At 40.4% G+C, this 23641-nt stretch overlaps 1 protein-coding gene across 1 annotated transcript in view; it reads right to left on the bottom strand.

The window, feature by feature from the left end:
- The window catches only part of LOC122797178 (tumor protein D52-like), a 491103-nt gene that overhangs the window by 218272 nt on the left and 249190 nt on the right, over positions 1-23641 (bottom strand). The window contains exon 3 of the mRNA XM_044065997.1: positions 5496-5648. Coding sequence (XP_043921932.1) covers positions 5496-5648 — 153 coding nt within the window. The remainder of the gene's footprint in view (positions 1-5495; positions 5649-23641) is intronic.

Raw genomic sequence — 23641 nt, 5'->3', positions numbered from 1 at the left:
GCCCCCATTTTCAACATATGTTTTAGGAACAGGGCTGAAGAGCTAGAACCATGACCAGGGCCAACAAGACAAGGTTTGGCCTTAGCCTGGCCTTTAGTCACTGAAGTAGAAGGCCTAATAACCTTCTGTAAGGATGGAACTACAGACACCTGAGAAGCACCCTCAGCTGGGCCTAAATCCTGAGAGGCCAACTCCTGCAAAAGTAAAGGTTCCCCCTGGGATTCAGCCGAACCCTCGGCAGGATCCACAGATTCAACCGGAGGCTCCGAGAACCCGGCGTCCGCAAGGGCGACTCATCCGTTTTGACTTCACAGATTTATCTTTACGCTTTTAGCGGTGGCGGCGCCAGAGGATCCGACGGCATGTTATAGTTACACCTTTACCAAAAACAAGCCTGGCACAGTCTAATCTCCTTTTAATGGTGCGCTTATTAAATCTAGCACAAAAGCGACACCCGATCACGTCGTGCTCAGGCCCCAAGCAAGGAATACAGAAAGAGTGATAATCCCTATGAGGTATCTGTTTCCCACAAGAAATGCAATTAACTTTTTCTGACATCCGGAAACTGAGGCAAGAAAAAGACAAAGATTTCCCCAATGGGGTACTTAGCCCAACTTGGTCTTCGGTCTGAAACTCGAAAAAAGACAATTTCAGAACGCCGAACGGCACTCGCAAACGCTGCTTCTGCTTCGGACCACGCGGCAATAAAGACTGAGGCTATGGCGTTGGTCATGCGCTTAAGTACTACTACGTACTGACGTCAGCTCCAGGCGACAATGACCGACGCCAGCCCAGCTCTTTGGTATTCGGGCCGATTGAGGACAGCGGACTACCCACAGGTTATGACTGCAGCAATGTGAGACGAAGAACATCCTACCATACTCCTCAGTGTCATCACTGATAAACTCAAATTCAATCTAAACATTCAAAATTGTATTAAAAAACTTGGCTTGCTCTACAGAAAAAAAAATTCCTCACCAAGGACTCCAAACTCTCTTGCCTATGCCTAATCTTCTTCCAACTCTGCTCAATGCCCTTCTATCTTAACCAGTACTCCAGCCTAAAATCTAAACTTGAACTCGCATATAATAAATTTGCTAGGTTTGCTGCAAATCAACCCTATAATACACACCATCTCTCTCTCAAATCCCTTGACCCCTTTCATCTCATCCCACATCACGTTGTATACACCCAATCGCTTTCTCCAGAGTTCCAACCAAGCTTCTGTTGGAAATCTACAACAAAAAAAGAAAAGGCCAAAACCCTATAAAGCTATTCTGTAGCCTTGGCCTGGAACAAACTTCCTTTAACCCATCAGAACTACATTAAATACCCTAAACTTCAAAAAGGCATTGAGAGACACCACTGAATTCATGGCTCTGCTGCTGCCAAAACTCAACCCAACTCTCTCATCCCTTCTTCACCACTCACTCTTCACGGATTCCATCATACCTCACACCTTAGTTCCTCCCTCCTACACCCCCATCTCTAACTTCCTGATACCCCACCTTACTCTGTCCCCACTCCTCCTCCACTTCATTTGTCTATCACTTTCACCCTTCATCTAAATACAAGCAGCAAACTAGTGTGACAAATTCCCCAAGACTTTTCTAATCTACATGCCCATTTATCTTTACTCCTTCTCCAGTATCACAGGCAGATATTAAACCTTTTGTTTCATTTTCCTTCTTATTCCTCCTGTGTATCATCTTCTCCAACACTTTGGTAGCATCTTGCTTTGTATTTCTTGCCTTGGTTTTTAGAGTTTTCCTGTATTTACAGTTTTTGTTTTCTATATTTAACTGTTTACTGTATTTAGAGTTCTGTATTCAGAATTTTTTTCTGTATTTAAAGTTTTTCTCTAAGCAGAGTTTTTTGTGTATTTAAAGGTTTTGTGTATGGAGCCTTTCTCCCCATGGCCTCTGCTGAAAAAGGGCAGCTGGCCAGTCAGATATACCCAGTTACAAAATGTCTAACTAAATAAAATCAAAGCTCCAGATCAGACCCACAAACATTCAGGAGAGCCGATTGGCCAATCCTCACTTGCATGAAGGGGATCAAAACTTACTATGGAAAGAGAGAAAACAGGGTCACACATACTGGGTCCCTTGCTGTTAATATCTGGTAGCAAAGCTCACTCATCATCCAATTCTCTTTTGCACATGAAGCATGACAATGGCTTGATGGCAGAGAACTGGCATCAAATGTTAAGGATTAGAGGCCACCAAACTAGACATGGCTTTTGAAAAAGAGCCAGACCAGACTATGCCAATTAACTAGAGCACCACTGCCCTCCTGCCTTTAATGCTACTGTGTGAAATCTCAAGAGAACCCCTTCTTGGTCCTGACTTCCACTGCTCCCAAGCACCAATTGCTGTCAAAGCCTAGAGCTTCTCTCTTAAATGTCACAGTCTCACAGGTTTGAAGCAGTAGCTCCTACGACGGGATCTATATCACAATTGAATCAGTAAATGTTGAACGCTCACATGAGCGAATATTCACATCCTCAAAGTTGATGTATTTTGTTCGCGGTACAGTGACTATTGGGATTTTTACCCTTTCCTCACTGTAGTGCAATCTCAGAGTAGGAATATATATTTAGCGAGGGGTGTGGGGGGTGCCCCCCAACAATACAGTTTTTGAGTACGTGAATTTTGCTCATGTGAGCATACATTTACTAATTCGATGTTGTAATATAGATGCCCTACGACAGCTACTAACATCACACCATAACTTCTCTTGTGGTTGTGAATCAAATGGTTATCAGGTGCACTTGAAAGGTTTAGCTTTTTCTAAACAATAAACGCAAGAACTTTACAATGACAGAATATGAAATGCATGAATGGATAAAATAAGCAGTATCCTTGGAGAAGACGTACTTTCTTTAAACCACATGCACAGAAGGTAGTACTACAGCACAGAAGGGTCAGTATTATAAGGCTTTAAGAGCAGATTCATGGCAACACACAAAGTGGATGTATCCTACTGTCCTACACTGCCATCCGCTACTGAAGAGTAAGCTTTTTGTGTTACCTAGGTATTGGATACCATTAAAGTCCCTGCAGTCAGGCTAATATTAACAGAAAATGAAAATAATCCACAGAGGAAAAAAACACCAGAATTCAAATGAGACTCAAACAAATTTATGAAATAAAAATATACTGCATGTGACTGAAGTCATGGGTGTAGATGGGAAGACACTTAAGTGAGCACAAACAGGAATGAAATGACCAAAAGTAAATGTAAACATACAAATACAACTTTATTCTGCATGCAAGAATTAAATGCAACAAATATGTATGCATGTATACACAATTGCAATGGAAAACTAGTTTAAATTTCAATATTTAATAAACCATATTATCTATGATAAAATTAAAATTAACTACCACCATTCTGTATCACATTAAAAACCTTATGCATAAAACAAGATGATACATAAATATGAGAAGTCTAAGTTCTGGTAGCAACACTCCTAGAACTCCTCTAAACATTACTGGACTAATAAATGTGGTACTCAAACAGGACTGACACCATGCCTAGAAACATGCATACATGTACGCAAGTACATCTGTAGCACTGTTGCTTTCAATTTTAAAATTAAAAGAATAAACTTGCTCAGAAACAAAATTTTGTAATATTCAGAAGTACAGCAGGACCAGTCCCTGAAAAAAGAACAGAGAAAGCCACTAGCCATAATTTATTTTTAATTAATAAATTAGATAAGTAGACTAATCCAAATGTCCATTTTTAGTGATATCAGCCATATGTAGACAATATTTCAACACTCGATACAATCCAAACAGTAAAAATGAGAAATACAATCAGTGGTACACAGCAAACGGTACACAAAACAGCAATTTTTATACAGAACAGAAAGATGAAATAAAAATGATCATATCAACATACTAAACATACAATACTTTCTCACCCAGAGAAAGGACAGACATAATGGTATACAACCAGAATAATATAAGCACTGAAAAGCCAGAAGCCTTCCAAAAGAACTGGGAAATTACAAGCTAATTTTCCCATCTGAAAGGGGTGGGATAAAAAGTAGTAGCCCAAGTTAAACTATTAAGGCACGGTCCAGGGTAAAAAAAAAAAAAAAGGGGGGGGGATCTAATTGAGATTCATATACTGGGAATAGAAAAAGAGGCTAGTGTCACCAGAAGATACCAGACTTATGAAAGACCTACTGGAGCTTATCGACCATTGTTGGCATTTCCAAAAGCAGCTGATCTAGAAAATAAAAAACGCTCTATAGAATTATTTGTGCTGTGAACGTCACTAGTTCACAGGATTATATGAAACAAAAAGCTTAACTTTTACCAGATGGCAACTAGGATCTAATGCACATTTATGACAGACTTATTTACTGCACATATTTTACTTTTTTTTGTACTTTGCAAGAAAGAACAGTTATACCTCTCTAAGAATATGGTCTGTGAAATCTGCTGTAATTTTAAAGTGTTCTATCAGAGTTTCTAAGTTACCTTGTATACCACAGTGTGTGGTTGCAGTCTCTGGAACAGTCCTGCATTTTCTAAAACTGGCACCAAATTTATGATTAGTCTTGGTGAAATTTTATTTTTCTCTGCATGACATTAGTGAAAAGTTCACTGAATTTAATCCCCAGTGAAATCAACACTGGGTGAATAGGCCAATGTGTCCACAGACTATAATGAATGCACAACACATGTGTGGGTCCCCGTCCATTAAAGTCTATGGACACACCTGATGCTCTTCTCTCAAGTGATGCCAGTGGGGGATATAACTGAATTGTGGGCACACATCCTTAAGATTACATAATTTTATCAAGATGGATTTGGAAACACATTACAGCACTTAAGTTAAAGTAACGTGATTTATAGTCAAACTGCGATGGAACACTAACTTGTACTTTAAGCAAATCTTTGCTGCTGTTTGGCTCCTAACTCCATGGGTCATATGTCACATCTGCATCACACACTAGTTCTCAAAACTGAAATATATGAAAATCAGTTAGATTTTTATGTCACATGGTAGGGCTTATACAAAATGTCAAAACAGAGTGCAGCAGCATTCTTAAACTCTGTTGCAGTAAAGGACATAAACCACCCTTACCAAAAATGGATATGAAAGTGATACAAGGCCACTATTAAATTTGTAAAACAAGCAGCCTCAATATTTTTGTTATTTACTTTCCAGTTTCACCTCTTTACAAGTAGAGCGTATTCACAATGTGCTGTTACACTGGCATCAGCCAACCAGTTTGCAGACACTCATTCAACTCAGACCTGTAACACCCATCCAGTCTATAAATGGGTATCACAGCATCCTTCTCTGTGTTGTGCAAAACTGGACTAGATGAACAGCATTCTTCAAGCGTCACTCTCCACAAATCGTGAGAGTTAATGCTAGGTTTTAAACACCACATAACGTTTCATTTTATTTGCATGAAAGACGAGACAAACAGTTTACAACTTCCTAATAAATCATGACAAAGTAAATACATACGCTGGGGATGAAGTCATGCCCTCCCAGCTTTTGGTCAGGTTCTGCCTCAGTTCATTTAGTGGTGTGATTCCCAACTTTCTCTTTATTTCTGCCAAACGTCTCTCTTTGGCTGCCAGCACTTGAGAAAGGGTCTGGATTTCTTCCTCCACCTGGACAAAACAAACAGAAGACAAAGATGACAGCAATGAATAACTGCAAAAGCAAAATCAAGTTTTAACACTGAATTTTTAAGACTGATTGCAGTTTACTTTGAAAAGGTACATTGCCTGAATCACAAGATCATTTTGCAGCTATGCTCAACCTACAAAAAAAAAAAGTATCAACGCAAATATAGTAACAAAATCTACTGCAAAACAGAGATAGAGGAAGACTGCAGAAGAAAAGGAAGTAAAGCACTTTAAAAAGTTTAGTGGACAGAAATTTTAGAAAGAAAGAGGATGAAAGGAAATTAGCAAGGGGATAGCTGGAGGAGCTAGTTACAAGGCGCAAGATGATGACAGGTTGGCCAAGCTAAGAGTGACAGTTACCATAACTAAGGGAGTTACTTATGCAAAGTTTGGAGAAGCCAAATAAGGATGAAAGACGACCATGCTCAGCTTGGGTCACCTGTGATAACACTGGTTTTACATCCATCTGTCACTCAATCAACCTGCCCAACATGAACTAAGGATTGCCAACACTCAACGCAAGTTCACTGCCAGGATGCAGCTTGGAAGTGGATGACATAAGGAGCCTGGAAATCATCTGCATCCAGGAGACAAGATGGAGGGGCAGTGCAGCAAAGCCACTTGGCTTGGGATCCACAGTCTACTACTCAGGTGAAAGACAGATGAGAAATGGTGTGGGAGCTGTGGTGAGGAGAAGGCAACAGAACACTGATGGGCATCAGACTGCAGTGTAAGGATATAGCACTATTCAATGATTCCCTAGGTCCCACAGCAGGGTTGTTACAGCAAGGGGAAAAAAAGTGCATTCAGACAGCAGCTGCAGGACTTGCTAGATAGTACGACAACACGAGTTGCTGTTGATAATGGAGCTGAATGTATATATCAGGTCATAGAACAGGATATGAGGAATGACCAAGTCTACACGGGTGGGGCAAAAGAAAAAAGGAGACAACATTCTAAACCTCTGTCTGACAAATGGCTTAATGGTGGCCAACACATGGTTTAGCAAGAAACAGCATCACAAATACCAATGTGCAGCTCAGGTAAACATCCTCTTAGTATGAAAATGTCACTGGGATAGAATCTGGGATTGCAGAGTCATCCCCAGTCAAACCATCAGCCCACAGAATAAAAAGTGGTGGCCACAGTTACAACCAGTGGTCAGAGAAGGCTCTACAATCAACAGAGCTAAGATGAAGACTTGGAAGTTGACTGGAGAGAAACCAGAGGAGTTCAAATAAATACTTATGGTTCTAACATCTCAGGAAGAAGAGGAAATAGATGGAGTTGAAGATTTTCAGTGCATCAAAACAGCATGTGTGATAGGATAAATAACAAATATGCAGCCTAGCTAGGTATGGAAATAAGGTAAATAAGGAAAGCTGGAGGTGGAATGCAAAAGTCCAGGAAGTCATCAAAAGAAAGGAGTGCAAGAAAAAGTGGAGAGAAGATGGACCAGGCTAAGAAGGAAAACTGGTTGTCTAACAAACTAGCTAAGAGAGCAGCTGAAATAGCTAGGAAGAGTCATTCCACCAGCTTCTGGAATGTGACTCAGTAGATGGCAGAAAAACAATCAGGATACAGGGCAAAGAAAGAAAAAGATGGTCTTCATAAAGGATGCCAGCAACAACCTGGTCGCCAGTCAGCAGGGCAAAGGGAGATGGAAGGAGTACTGAATGAAGACAAACCAAGTTGCACTACACCACAGCCTACGATGAAAGAAAAGCCCATGGTAAAAGTCATAAGAACACCACCAAGGAAAATGTAGTCAGGGAAAGCAGCATGGTCAGATGAGTCCACAGCAAATATGACCAAGATGTTGGGAGAGTTAGAGGGGAAATGGCTGTATACAGTATTCAAAGTAGAATGCAGAGAGAAATACATATCCCAGGTGACTGAAGAATAAACTTTGTCAGCCCACAAGCACAAAAGGGACATTCACAGCTTTGGGCAGTAAAGATGTGTCAAACTCCTGTCACACTGTGTGAAAATTCTGGAGAGGGTGACAAATAAATGAATGAATACACAGAGTATAAAGTAGGATAGGAGATGAGCAGTTTGGATTCAGATCAGGGTGCAGCATAAATCACCCAATGTCAGCAGTAACAGACAGTTGAGAAGTCAGGGATAAGCCCAGTCTTGGAGAAAGCATATGACAAGTCCAAGAAAGCTGATTTGGCCAGTACAGCAATAGTTCAAATTCCATGAAAACTGGCAGAATTAGTGCAGATCATGTACAAACAAGCTAATGATACAAGTATGAACAGTGTTTGGACTCGTAGAGGGATTCCGAATGGGACTGTGTGCGTATCCGATTTCATCTCTGAACCCACTGTCATTCATGCTGGTGATGGACTACATTAGCAAACAGGTTGCAGGGGACAGAACAACAAAGTTGCTGTATGTACACTATGTGGCATTGCAGACTGAACAAAAACCTCGGCAAATGACAAGGGAATGGAATGCAAAACTGAAGGCACATGAAATAAAACAGAGCAAAATGAAATAAAACAGAGCAAGACAAGACAGTTACAATGGCAGTAAATGGGGGAACTTGACGAAGCTGAGAACAGACACAGAAGGGAAACACTTCAAGCCTGGAAGGGGTAGTTAAAAGTGAAGTCTGAATGAACAGATCAGAGCTAGAATTAGTGGGGCTGCAGCCTACTGGCATAGACTGACAGGGGCAGTGTACGAAAGAAGAATGCCACAGAAACTTAAAAGAAAGATATGTAAAACAGTGGTGTAACCAGTACTACTGAAAACAGTTGGGGAAAAGAGGTGACGGAGAAGTGCCCAAGATGAATGGTAGAATACACACTGTGGGAAAGACTAAGGAATGAGGACATCAGAACAGAAGCTCAAGTAGCTCCAATTGCGAAGAAGATCAAACAGAACAGATGAAGGTGGTTTGTGCAAGAAAGTAAAAGAAATCTGTTGAAGATTTGGGACATAAAGGAAGAAGGCAACAGGAAATGAAGGTGTCCAGCAGAGAGACAGATGGACTGCCTGAGAGAAGATCCATGACAGAATTTCAAAAATGGTAGGAAAGTGGCACTGAATCATGAGAGAGATTATGACAAATGACATGACACCCCAAACCCCATGTATAAAATGGGAAAAGGGGGGTTGACAATGATGATGTGGTCATGGGGAACACAGCATGGGTAGAAAGTCACGATTGATTACAAAGAAACTAGCTGCATTAAGTAACAGCGTTATGTAAACTCACAAAGCTGCTGCAAAACAAGGCTTTGCAACTGCTGCTGAAAAACAGAAGTAGGCTGGAGAAGTGCACTTGTGAGTAGAAACAGGCTATGCAAAGAAAGGCTTTCCATCACGAAATGAGGAGTGTAGAGATTAGAGCACAAGAAATTGGAAGGAAGATATGGATCTAAAAGAGGATGGCATTCCATCTGCAGAAATCTGTTGGTACATGGTAGGAAAACAATGGCAGACTTATACAGCATCTGGAAACTGCTTCAGAAAGACTGATGCAGTGGTGTTAAGTGTGAAGAAAATGAGAACCAGATCATAAACCTGCAAATCCTGTTGAGTGTTACCCAGAGCCTGGTGGTGCAAGAATCAGGTGAGCTAGATAAGCCCATTGCTAGTTGTTAATGTGCAAATAATGATAAGAACAGTTTGCTTATTAGTAAGTGCCATAAATTAAATCATACTAAGCTGTTTTAGGAACTCTGTGAAAGGGTGGGCTGAAGCTTACCCCCCCCCCCCAAAAAAAAAAAAAAACAGCCATGATCGGTCAGGATCTAGACAGTAGTTGCAGGTTTCAAACAATGAAGAAAGCAGATGGATCAGGCATACAGCATATACTTGACTGTGTGACATACGATATCAATTCAGAAAAAAGAAAACATTTAATGTACTTAGAAATGATTCACGATTTACACTCAACACTAATCATTTAGACAGGCTGTACATTATAAAGCAAGTTGGTATCTGTGGTCTACGAGTACCATTAAAGCATACAGAAGAAGCCAATGCTTTACATTACTCAGATGTTACACTAGTAGTCTGCACTGGTGATAAAGAGGGCTAGAGCTCTGACTATGGCCAAAGTACTCAGATTTCACTAGTGACTTGGACACTTAGACACAAGCAGGGGAAGATGGGCATGCTTACCCTGGAGGGTGGGGTCAATTATTTACCTTCTGCTTGTACCCTCAGGGAAAAGGTGTGGTGGAATGAGCACTGTGGGGGATCCAAGAATGTCTTCACATTAAAATGTCTTATTAAAACATGGCGGGCAAACACCCTGCTTGTATGAGTCGTCTCCAGATTCCCATTATCACAACTTCATTCTTCATAAATTATAAATGTTTACTAAACTCCAGCCCAATATGATTTTTCACTGTAGCAGACTGTATCAACTTGCAGATACCACCTTACTGAAATAGTTTTAGATACTCATCTATATCAGGAATTCAGAAATTAAGCTTTGAAAACACTAACCATTATACTCATCTCAGGGAACAAGAGAAGCCTCCCGTTAAGAGCATACTCGTACAAGATGCACAGGAAAGTACAGCTGGGTAAAGAAAACTCAACAGTAGAGGTTCGAACAATCACTGCTGCAGTAGCCTTAACTACATGGTTTACATCCTGTCAAGGATATAACAGACGGCCATCTTCAAAAGCTTCAGGGCACTTCCATGCACATCCAAACGATTAGGCAGTCTGAGCTACCTACAAATACAGGTTCAAGTGCCAACCCATTCAGAACTTTCAAGCTAACTGAGAAAACGAAGCAGAGACTATTTTGTTTCTTGCCAAAACTGGATGAGGGGGTAGAGAATCCTTGGAAAACAGAGGAGGGCTGAAATATCTGACAAATTCCCTGAATCCGTTTATCCCTCTCATTACATTTTTTGATATCCTCTGCGGAAGTGTCCAAAAACTAACTCGCTGTCCAAAGGAGAATTTAAAATCTTATTTTTCAGATCTTCTGGAAGGTTTTGAGAATGCAGCCAGGCAAACCTCAAAACAGTAACCAGTGGTCATAGCCCTAGAAAAGCACCCCAGCACACGCACGCACCCCCACGCACACAGCCTCGCACACCCACAATGTGTTATGACATGTGAAATGGAATAAACTAAACTATTTAAAGCAGATTTTTCCTGGCAAGAAGAAACTGCAGAGAAAACATTCCTCATACGTTCTCAATTAGGCAGGATAAACTTATGAGCCTAACAATTCAAAATTCTGAAAATAAAAACTGCCATAGCATACCCAGTTTTCCCATACTTAATTTTATTACCTTGGTCAGAAAGGGAAAGATTGGAAATAACTAAATATTTAGCAGCAGGATTAACCCAAGCTCTAACTGCCACGTCAGATTTGGATTAAGTGTATAAAAACTTAAAAGACTGAGGAACCTTACACAATCCAACTACAAGAGAGGGTTGGGAGAAGGATCTGGAAATTCCATTTGTAACAGCTCACAGCACTTTGAGGGACTGAGAAACCACCGTGCTCTCCCACTGAAAACACTGTCACAGTCTCGAAACAGTATCAGAGAAAATGAATCCCTCTCAGGGGGAATGTGATACCATACGCTTCTGTTATTGTCTCAATCAGAAATCCAAGAAGAAAACCCTGCATCTGTCCCTTTACCTTCCTATCCAGATTTAGGAATCTTCAAACTCTTCAAGAATAGAGGAATCTTTTTTCCTTACCAGAAACCAGCTTATAAGGGTCAATAGTCTGAATTAGACCCTGAGCCAGACATAATAAACTATTCCTGTACAGGAAACATGAGCAGGAGCAGATGCATGTTTATTTTTTTCTTTTTTGACAGGAAGAATGAGGCCAGCAGACTTGTTAATGGCAGCAGCTTCCCCAGGGATAGGCACAATGTTTTGACTTAACAGGGGAGACTTCCCTGTCCCTTCTGTCAGGGCCAATAACAGTGGCTCTCCTTTTTCCACTGAAGGGACCACAACCACTGCAGAGGATGTGGCTAACCACTGGTCCACAGTAGCTGTAGGTGCTACGCCAAAAGGATCCAGGGTAAAGTAAGTGGTCTGAGGAACCAGCTTTGGCCACAGCAGAGTCACCCACCTGTGGCTGACACAAAGTGCCAGCCTGCTGTGATGGCAAAAGCTGTTTGCTTAACTTTTTCTTTTTGTGGTTGGAAGAACAGACTATGGTACTGCTAGCGTGTTCCATGGTCAAACTGAAAATGGTGCCCCTTTCCCATAGAAACCAACCAGCGCAAGACAGTAAAAATCCACCCATTTGCTCCCCAGTAAAAACACAGTAAAAAGCACTTCAGTACACTCTGCCAGCCCCAAAAACTAAAATACAGTTTTCCACAGGAAAAAAAATTATTTAAAGTTAACAAATCCTACACTAACAAGGAAAAAACTGTGAACTTGTTTAAAAGTACAGTTAAATCTTTTAACAGTCTGTTAAAACACAAACTCCTACAATAAAAATAACTACCAAATAAGGAAAGTGCATTTAAACAATACATTTTAAAGTGAAAATTTTTTTCTCCAGAGGGACCTTATCTGGCCAGTAATGCAACAGCACAAGCAGACCATCAATCCTTGAAAGCCCTCAGAGGAGTACTCTCTAATAGCAGGAAAGCTCTGAAGGGCTTGGTGCTCAGATTTGTCTTTTTAGGCTGCTCAGCTTGAGCTGCCCAATGGTCTGGGTGTGTGGAAGATACCTTGAAGCTGGCCGGCTGTTGTATCCTTGGCAGGCTATACAGCCAACAGCAGTGATCAACAGAATGAACATCTCCTGCCTTCCTAATGACCGTACTCACAGGTAATGCTGTAATGTATTGTATGCTGGCAAGTGCTAAACTTAGACCTAGCTGCCATGTCTAGATGGCGGTGGGGTGAGACTTGATGCAATACTTTTTTACATGCCTTTTTATTAACCCATAGCAAGGCACTGCAACACCCAATAACAGCGTCATGACATCAACAGCACTGAACTTGACTTCTATAAATTTAAGAACTCTTAACTTTGGGTTTATATGAACTTCCCATACTCCAAACAGTTGAGGACATCTAGTTTGAATGGAACGCCTGTACAGTACAACTCTTCAGCTCTGTCCCATCAGTGTAAGCTGAAAACAAAGAATTAACAGCAGGTACCAGTCATTTTGGCTGCAGAAGTACTGAGAGCTAAATTGGTTAAAACATTAACTCTAGCAATAAAAAGAATACTGCAGGAAAGAAAGAGCAAGTGGGAGGCGACTGCTTGTGGTGGCTGCCTGTGAGAAAAATAAAGCCAGCAGCAACTACCGGAACCACTACCGGAACCACCACAAGCAGTCGCCTATTAATAGGCAAGACTAATGTTTTAGGATAAGCAGAAGGAAGAGGGAGAGTTAGAAGACAAAGAGGAGATGCAGGTAACTTTTAGGTATTACCTTGTTAGCGCCTTAAGAGTTGGAATCTACTGTGTTTTTATAGGGAGAGGGAAAAATAATTCCAACTTTTGGCCAGGAAACAGAGTACAAACCAGTCATCAGCTGAGTTATCTGTTCTAACAGATTAAACATTTTTTCAGCGGACCTCAGCTGTCTACTTAAGTTTTAAATGTTGGATATTTTTCAAACTAGGGCATTTGTCTGGATAACAGAAGGGTTTATGGGAAAGTGACTAGTTGGGAAAGTATAAGAAAATGCCTTAGCTCTAACCACGCAGGATTTTTTTTTAAACAGACAGTGAACAAATGATTGTGTAGTCAAATGGTGCTCATGTGCCTACTTGGTCTGGGTTGTGCCTGAAAAGGGTCCATGGATCTATACACCTACCCAGTTACCAAATGGAAAAAATAACACACACTGCAATGGATCCACTTTGCCATTTAACTACAGAGTTTTATAAGTAGCAGGGATACTTTCGTTTTTCTCACTGGCTTTTGCAAACTTATAATCACTTACTGCAGATTTTAGTAGTACACAAGCAAACTTTTATACAGGGAAACCTGAAAACAACTGAACATTAACATGTTTTTACAATGTCGAAAAGTAAATAGTACCTACTACTTGTGCAATAACAAAGAAAATAGTGAAAAACGGTTACCTTTTTTTTTTTTTTTTTACTGAGAATCAAATAAGCTGGTAAGAAAGCTTTGGTTCAGATAGGCGGCATCAACAATAGATCTCTTTTAGTTATAATTCTGGAACAAGGCTGTAGTGCATAAACAAAGCACATACACACTCTACTAATCTTGAAACATCAAAATACTGTCAAAAGTATTCATGTTATATGCAAGTAAAGACAAATATACAGTACATTTTTCCTATCCCTGATATGGATGAAATACACTACACTGAATAGCAGAAGAAATCTCCATTGTTATGATAGTTTGAATAAGCGTATTTAGTAATTTGCCGTTGGAGTGACGTCACCTATGGGCTATGCACTGCTTTTCGATCAGATTTAAAGACCTTAGAGCTAGCTGAAACAACCCTGCATTTTAGCCAGCATGCTGGACTATAACCATATTAGTTTATTTATACACTTTTTGTTAAAAAGGTATGTGGAATGATCCAACACATAAGCAAATAGCTTACAATTGTTGCTTTACTCAGTTTTACTGAATACATATGCCATTTATACAACTGGACTACACTTTCTTGATACTGTTCTATTTTTTTTTACTTTTTTAGATTTGAAATATATATTTTAGATAATACTTTTCTGTAGTTTCAAACTATTTGCTTATATGTATACATTCTCATATGTGCTTGTGTGCACGTTTTCATAATGCATATTATAAACTATTGGCCTGATTATCCTGGGACTTAGCTAAAAAGGATCCTTGGACCAGTTCACCTACCCAGTTAACATTAAACCAATTAGGAGCCTGACGATTTTAAGTGATGGAGGTATACAGTCTTCCACGACAGATACGAATACCATAGGAGATGCCTTACTCATTTGCCGATTACTCACTCAGTCCAATTCAGGGACATGGGGAAGTTGCAGTCTATGCTGGCAGTCGATAAAAGGTACAGAAACTAATATTGGACAGGGTACCAGTACACCCCACACACACACACACACACACTTGCAGGCTACACAGTGCATCACCAATTCTCCCATGGCATGTCTTGGGTAGTGGGAAAACAACAGTACAAAGCAAAAAAAATACAGATGCAGGAAACATCTAGACCCTGCACTGTAGACATCCAGCCACTGTACTGCCATGAGATGCTTTAGTATAAGGACAAACAAGGCTACTAAATATTCAAGTAATTATAAAACAAGTTTGGTTGTAGAAAATGCTCTGCTTGTTAAAGTCACAAACAAGAACAAAAAAGACAACCCTTCATGCAGTGCATGTTATAAGAGTTGCTAACAGCTGACTCCATAGAGCAAATGGCTGGAACACCAATGGCATCACCTTAAAAAAATGATTCAGGTTTCACTGTAAGGAAGTTTAGTAAGCAATGGAGACAAGTTTAAAGAAGAAATGCATATACGTGTAGGAAAGTTCAAGGAAAGAGGTTATCCACTGCAGTTACTATTAACGGTTAAGAGAAAAGTTATGAGAAACAGAAATTTCAGGTTTCTCCCTGTTTTGAAGGAAGAAATGAACAGTGGAACAGCTAAAGACTGTGGGGTACCTAAAAATTATGTCATGGTTATTCCCTACCATCAAAATGGTCACAAGTTAGCTAAGACAGTAAATGTGTGGAATAAGTCTTTGATCAAGCATTAAAAGAAATGCTGGCATCATCCCCCAGGGTATTTAGTAGGGGGAAGAAATATTAAGGGAATATTAGAAACGGCGAAAGAACTACACATTGAGTCCTATGTGTCAAAAATAAGTAAATGTGGCTTTTGCAGTACTTGTAGATATATTAATGATGGACCCTACGTAGAAATAGTGACAATACAGCAGAAGTTTGCAATGTCCAGGAAGATGCAACTGCAATATACTATATTCCTAGTTTTGCAATGTGCATTTCATGTCCAGCATTCTATGTAGGGAAAACCGTGAGTACCCTACATGAAAGAATTTTAGAGCATACTAAGGGCATTAGAAAATGTAAAATAAGTAGTGCCCTTTATATGCACAGTAGTAATAAGTTTATATTTGCTATAATTGATAGTGAGAAAAAACAGAGGAGGTGATAGTGACTTACAGATTCAGATAACAGAAACAGAATGGCAGCTGAGATTAAATGCTAAAGAAAAAACAGGTATAAATGATTGGTTCCTATTACGTGATTGCAGATGCATTCTGTAGAATGCGTCTTGACTGAACGTAAAAGAACGAAAAGGCAAAATAGCGAAGCTGCTTTTAAGCAAATTCTTTCCCTAGGCAAGGATTCGCTTGGCTGCTTCCGTTACTTTGCCTTTTTCGGTATTGTAGTGTGATCTTGGAGTTGGTGTATTTAAGTAAGAGGGATGGGGGGGGCAGCCCCCCCCCCCCACTTCATGTAATGTTTGTTTTTTTTTTTTTTTTGAAACCACAATTTTTTTCCCTTGGGGGAAAAAAAATCTCTGTTCTGAGGTTTCGATATTGTAAGCTTTCGCTTACATGGAGTTGATTAATAATCGTTCGCTTTAAGCGTTCAATGATATAATACAGACCCATAAAGGATAGCCTATCCACAGGGTGCCTTGCACTACTACATGCGACTCTGAAGATGCCTTTTTAGCTGTAATGCTAGGCGAGCGGGATTAGTAAACCCTGTGTGTTTCAACCAAAGTGTGAATTCAGTGGAATAAAAGATCATCCTTTCATTTTGAGCTTTGGGCTGCAGCTTTTTTTTTTTTTGTTTTTTTTTATTTGCATTCACTGTAAGGCAGACAAATGACAGTCTGACGACCAAAACAAAAAGAAAAGTACAGTTGTACAAGTCCTGCTCAAGTATGACTTACTACGTTCAACACACTGCTTTACTGGCATTTGGGTAGATTTCCAAAGCTTACCTAACCTGGGAGAAAAAAAGATACAGGTCCAAGAGCCCCAGTAGAAATCAAGAAACGTTACAAATGGAAATGTTTATAGAATTAAATATGCCAAGGTTAGAGGTAGGTGATACTCTACTACTACTAACAGGATAGGTGGATACGAGATAAAAATAAAGTATAACCAATCTACAGGAAAATCACCAGGAATAGATGGTATCCCTGTGGAAGTTTGAAAGCTAGGAGGAAAGAAACTAAAATCTGGAAGGTTTTGTAACAGTATTTTAAAAAAAGAAGCACCAACATCCTTGGAAGAAAGTGGTTCACAGGTTGGTACTAGGCTATCGGCCCTAGGATAGATTAGCACTAAGCTAACTGCCCTTGTGAGACATTTTAAGGCCTGGCCAATTATCCCTTGTGAGACTCAAACACTGCACCTTGTGTTTTGTAATGCAAACACCTTAACCATTAGGCCACCCTCCCAATGGTGGTAGCTGTAATACCTAAAGATGGTAAAGACCCATTAAGATCCAGCTTTATACAGGCCCATTTCAATATTAAACTATGATTAGGAAGAGTTTGTCTATAATAGCTAAAACAATGGCAACGGTGATGCCAAAATTGACAGATCTGGATCAATATGGTTTTGTGGAGAGGAGGCAAACATTTGACAACAACAGAATAATGATCCAGAGGGAAGCAGAATGCAATAAAATACCACTGTTGTTGGTGGGTCTTGATGCAGAGAAAGCATTCAACAGAGTAAAGCTGTGATTTTATGAGTAAGACAACAGAAGCATTTGTATTCCCTGATAAAATTATAAGGTTGATTAAGAGGATATGAGGGATCAAAGGCAAAAATTAAAGTGTGTGGGCTCCAGTCTGATAAGTTCTGTTTGACCAGAGGAACCAGGCAGGGGTGTCCTCCTTCTCCTTTAATTGCGTTAAATTTAGAACAAATGACAAGAAAACAAGGGACTCTGAAATTTAAGGATAGAATTGGTGTGGCAGTCAAGAAAAGCGGTCTTTATTTGCAAATATTTTATACCTGACAAATGCAGAAAAGGACATTTTAGTGTTGCAGAACATTTTGAGACAGTTTCAAGTCTTTTTGGGATACAAAATTAATGAAGACAAAGACAATAGCAGTAAACTATGTACCTACAACATGAATTGGCTCAGCGCAACCCGTATTTTGGGGGACATGATAAAAGTACTTCTTAGGAGTATGGATTAAAATAAAGATTCAATTATGGCAGCTCAGGATATGTGGGAAGAGACTAAACAAAAGACCAAACAAAAACTGAGAAATTGGAAGCTCTGTTTTACGGATATGGATAGCAAGATGCAAGCAATCCAAATGCTTTTAGTCACTTTAAAAATATGCCTGACCTGTGTATAAAATTATCAACCAGAAGTTGTAGATAGCAGTTAAACAGCTGAAGGATTTTACCTGGGAGAAGACAGTAAGGGTCAAGTGGGATAAGCAGATCCTTCCAATAAAACAAGGAGGTTTGGGATTACCTGATTTAAAGGGGTATGTCAGAGCTACACAGTTAAGGCTTTCATACATAGTACAAACAGAAAGCTACAATTAGGTTCATACTAGGCTATCTGCCCGAGGGCATTTACAAGCCTAGCCCGCCACCCCTTTAGTATGGGGAACTATACCCATTATTTTGCTGTGCCTCTGTTGAGCAGTGACACTGAGATAATCCCTGGTATATCTGATCTCCCATCCATTGGTCAAGATTTCTCTTGAACAAGGCCAGCGAGGTGCTCTGCCTCACATATACCGGGATTTTATTCCACAGCATAGGGAGTCTTTGGGTGATGAATCTATCCCTCCAGCACGTCCTATTAATAGCCGTGTCGAGGTTTAAGTCTCCCGCCCTTGTGGCTCTGACGGATCTAGATTTTTTGAGGTGAAGCATATTCATCAAGTCTGGGTTTGACATGGCCTTGTATGTTAGGCAAAGGTCACCTCTGAGCAAGCGTAAGTTGACTGAATAGAGCTGGAGTTCTTTCAGTCGGGCAGCATAGGACAGATGTTTGAGACCCTTTATCCTTTTGGTGAGGAACTTTTGTGGCCTCTCCAGCTGCTGCAAGTGTCGGGTCAGATACATTCCGAATGGGGCATTGTACTCAATCATAGGTTCATAGGTTCACTCAATCATAGGTTCATAGGTTCAATTCAAAGTTGAAAGACTGCGAAATAGAGGGGGGAAGCTCAAGGAACAAGAAGACTGGGATTCTGACTGCAGATCCTCAAGGAGAACAACCATGCAGACACATTATATTCATAAAGTAGCTGAAAATATTCTAAACTAAGCCAACACGGGAATGGAGAAAGATTCTGCCAAAAGGGACGACTGAAATTAGGTATACAGACAATAGTCAAGAGGGTGCTGGAATTTACTGGAGAAAACTGGCAAAGGAACCAAGGCATTGGAAGCAAATAATTTGAGATGGAAAGGTAATGGGAAGAGGCCAAGAATTTACTTGGAGTGCAGGCTAGAGACTGCCTTCCCTTATCAAGTATTGGTATCAGAGTATAGGCAAAGAGTAAGGAATAAGGGGACCCTTAGCGAAAGACCAGTGCTGGTACAGTTTTTGGTAGAATCTAGAACAGAAGCTGCTGTTAAAAAGGGATTAGTATGGCATTTAAAATATTGCAAGATAACTGTAAAAATCAGAGGAGGTTATAAAGGATAGGGGGAGAGATTGGATAAGCAATTCGTAAAGAAACAATTGGGGGGGTATATGCATCCCAAATATGCAACAAAGTCTAGAAGATTTTGGATCTTTGCTTGGAAATGTTTACATAGTTATTTTTATACCCCAAGTAGACTACAAAGAATTTTGCTTTGGGTAAATAGGAAATGCTTGAGGTGTGAAGGGGAAGAAATATTTTAGGAACGTAATGAGTTAGTAGATTTCAAAAATTCCCTGCAGACTATATTATCAGAAATACTGGGTGAGCAAATTGGTATAATTAAGGAAATGATTTTTTGAGGTACGACACCATCAGAATTGCCTACACATAGTAAGGCCTTGCCAATTCTAACTATGGTGGGTGCCAAAACAGCAACTTCTAGCACTAGAAGTAGTGATTATAGTAAGAGACCAACAACTGAAAATGGGAGGTTTAGAAAAGGGTAGGAGCAAATTACACAGGAAAAAAAATGGGAACTGTGGGAACAATACATACAGAATAATGTTTTGGAGGAGGAACGAGATTTAAAAGAAGGCAAGATTTGAATGCGCTACGTAACGTATGACTAACCATGTCTGGACAGATTGTTTGCAACTAAAATATGTCAATATGATTTGTTTTTATTTATATAAATTTATGACTACCTATGTCATAAGTGATAAAAGCTTGTAGTGCTTCTTAAAGGTCTGGACAGTGGAATAAGTTGCTGCCTCTAGAAAACTTAATAGTCCACTCCTTTCCAAATAAGCCACTGAAGAGGAAATGAGCCTGGTGGAATGCGCCTTTACCTTGCCTGGATTCACTTTGCCATGGTGGGTGTAACAAAAACAATACCAAAGGACAGCCACCATACAATGGTTTGCTTAGTGATAGGTTGACCCTTCTTTGTCCCAGTGTAGGAAATAAAAAGCCTTTCAAGCCTTCCTGTTCTGTCAAGACAGTACCAGAGTTGCTGATGTACATTCAGGTATGAAGTGTCCTCTCCCCTTTACTCTTAGGTTCTGGGAAGAACAGTGAGGTTGATAAACTGATTGGAGTGAGTTCTGAGACCACATTTGGTATGAAAGAGGGGCTAGTGTGTAACAACCCTATCCTTGCAGAAAACAAGGCAATGACGTCCTACTATGAGATACTGCAGCTCAGAGACTTGCCTTGCAGATATTAGAATAAATAGTTTTCCACATTAAAAGCTACAGATCAGGTTAAGCTGTACGTTTAAATGATGGGATGGTCAATTTTACCAGGACATAGTAGAGATCCCACAAAGGAGGAATCCGTTTGAAAGGGGGTCTCGTATGCAATACTCCTTTCAAGAACTAGAGAGAAGAAAGAGGAGGATCCACTGGCAGATGAGCAGAAATGGCCTATAAATGCACCTTAATGGAAGCATCCTATAAGCCATCTTGAAGTAGCTCTTATAAATATTTCAAGACCGGGGGGGGGACGTTAAACTCAAGGGACCCTCTAATCCCATTTAAGTACGACTTAGAAAAAACTCATTTTCTAGCAGCAGGCTTTCTGGCCTCATTTAACACCTGCCGCACACCAAACAAGTACTAAACAGAGTCAAGATGGAATCATCCAGGCTGTCCGTTGTAGTTGCTCCAAAATGGGGTGCACCAATTGCTCGAGACTGAAAAAATCCAGTGTGTGAGGAAGTATGTGGTAAATGTACTTGGTCAATACTATCAGAAGGGAGAACAAAGATTGCTTGGATGAATAGGTGCATTGTGTTCAGACAGATGCATCCATCTTTGCTGGGGACCTGCATCAGTGGAAGTGCAAGTGCAGGCCACAATGACCTTTGACATTTCTTTCTGAATCTTCAAAAGTACCTTGTGAATCAGTGGAAAGGGTGGAAATGTACACAAGGAACATTCCTGTCCAAGGGAACAAGAATGCATCTGACCTCCAAGCATGACAGCAAAGATGTCTGGAACAGAATTTTGCCAACTCTTAAGAGGACAACAGATACGTTTGAGGTATTCCCCACATTTGGGCTAGATACAGAAACACCTCTACTTTGAGCGGTCACTTGTGCAGGTCTGCTCAGGATCGGCTTAGTCAGTCTTTCATAATGTTTTTCTCAGACAGGAAATCTGATTGCTGAAGAGTCAGAGAATGCTGCAAAGCCAGCTCCCAGGACACCACTGCTACAAGCAGGGAGTATGACCTTGTGCCCCACTGTTTGTTGAGGTACCACATCACTGTGGTGCTGTTCAGAAAAATAAGAGAACGACCCGGAGTCTACAGGTGGGGAAAGAATTTCAAGGTGCGGAGCACTGCCAGCATTTCCTTGATACTGATGTGCTTCCATGCACCCTTCTGCTGACAAGTGGCCTGCACTTGCACTTCCACTGCCGCAGCTCCCCCAGCAAAGATGAATGCATCTGTCTGAACACAATGCATTGGAACAGTTGGGAAAACGCAGAGTCTTGGATTGATATTCACTGTGCACCTCACCAATACCTATCATCTGATAAAAGCACTAGCAACTTGGATTCCAAGGAATGTACAATGGAGAAAAAAAAAAGTTTACACACCCCTGTTAAAATGCCAAGTTATTGTGATAAAAAAATGAGACAAATAATTTCAAAACTTTTCCCACCTTTAATGTGACCTATAACCTGTACAATTCAATTGAAAAACAAACAAATCTGTTAGGAGAAAAAAATATAAAGTACAATAAGCTGGTTGCATGTGTGCACACCCTTAATCTAATACTTGGTTGAAGCAACTTTTGATTAAATTACAACATTCAGTCTTCTTGGGGTCACACCTGCCATCAATTAGAGAGACTCTGATTAACCCCAAATAAAGTTGAGCTGTCCTAGTAGGATTTTCCTGACATTTACTCAGTTGCCTGCTACAGCAAAAACCATGGCTTGCAGAGAGCTTACAAAGCATCACAGGGATCTCACTGTTGAAAGGTATCAGTCAGAAGGGTACAAAAAAATATCCAGAGCATTGGATATACCATGGAACGCAGTGAAGACAATCAAAATGTGAAGAAAATATGGTACAACAGTGAAGTTGCACAGAACTGGACATCCGTCCAAAACTGATGAAGGGACAAGATGAAAACTGGTCAGGGGAGACTGCCAAGAGACCTACAGCAACACTGAAGGAGCTGCAGGAATTTCTGGCAAGTACTGGCTATGTACTACATGCGACAATCTCCCATATTCTCCATAAGTCTAGACTATGGGGTAGGGTTGCAAGACGAAAGCCTTTTCTTACACAGAAAAACATCTAGGCCCGGTTAACATTTGCAAAACAATACATCAAGTCTCCCAAAAGCAAGTGGGAAAATGTGTTAAGGTCTGATGAGACCAAGGTTAAACATTTTGGCCTCAATTACAAAAGGTACTTTTGGCACAAAAACACCACTTCACATCACTAAAACACCATCCCCACGGTGAAACATGGTGGTGGCAGTATCATGCTTTGGGGTTGCTTTTCTTCAGCTGGAACTGGAGCTTTAGTCAAGGTGGAGGGAATTATGAAAAGTTCCCAACACCAGTCACTTTTGGCCCAAAATCTTCAGGTGTCTGCTAGAAAGATGAAGAGGAATTTCACCTTTCAGCACAACAATGACCCCAAGCATACATACAAATCAACATAAAAATGGCTTCACCAGAAGAAAATAAGTTTTGGAATAGCCCAGCCACAGCCCAGACCTAAATCCAATAGAAAATCTGTGGGGTGACCTGAAGAGGGTTGTGCCCAAGAGATTATCGAGTAATCTGACAGATTTGGAGTGCTGTTTCATGTAAGAGTGGGTAAATATTGCCAATTCAACATGTGCCATGCTGATAAAACTCCTACCCAAGAAGGCTGAATGCTGTAATTAAATCAAAAGGTGCTTCAACAAAGTATTAGTTTAAGGGTGTGCACACTTGTGCAACCAGCTTATTGCATGTTTTTTGAATTGCACAGTTTATAGGTCACATTAAAGGCGGGAAACATTTTGAAATGATTTATTGTGGTCTCTTTTATGTGTGTACACTTTTTATATCCACTGTAGGTGCTGGGTCCAACAATTTCTTACATACCATTGAAATTTCCTCGTGGAAATGGGCCAGTGATATCAAACATTTCAGCCATCAGTTCTAGAATTTTTAGGAATTTACTTGCTGATGCAAAATTCTTCCCGGAGAATTCCTTAAACACTGGCTGGTGGGAAAGAACCCTGCCTTCAGGAACAAAGGCTAATCTTTTGTTGGTGTTGAGCACTCCAGGGAGACCAGTCTTTGTAAGGGTGTCTGGCGCAATGTCTGAAAGTTCAACTTAAATCCTACCTAGGGCAGTAAGGTTGAGACCTTCAGCAATTCATAACACCTGGATA

Source organism: Protopterus annectens, chromosome 3.part0, assembly GCF_019279795.1.
Source record: "Protopterus annectens isolate FY-2018-M chromosome 3.part0, PAN1.0, whole genome shotgun sequence".
Classification (NCBI taxonomy): Eukaryota; Metazoa; Chordata; order Ceratodontiformes; family Protopteridae; genus Protopterus; species Protopterus annectens.
This window is presented reverse-complemented; position numbering and strand designations above follow the sequence as displayed.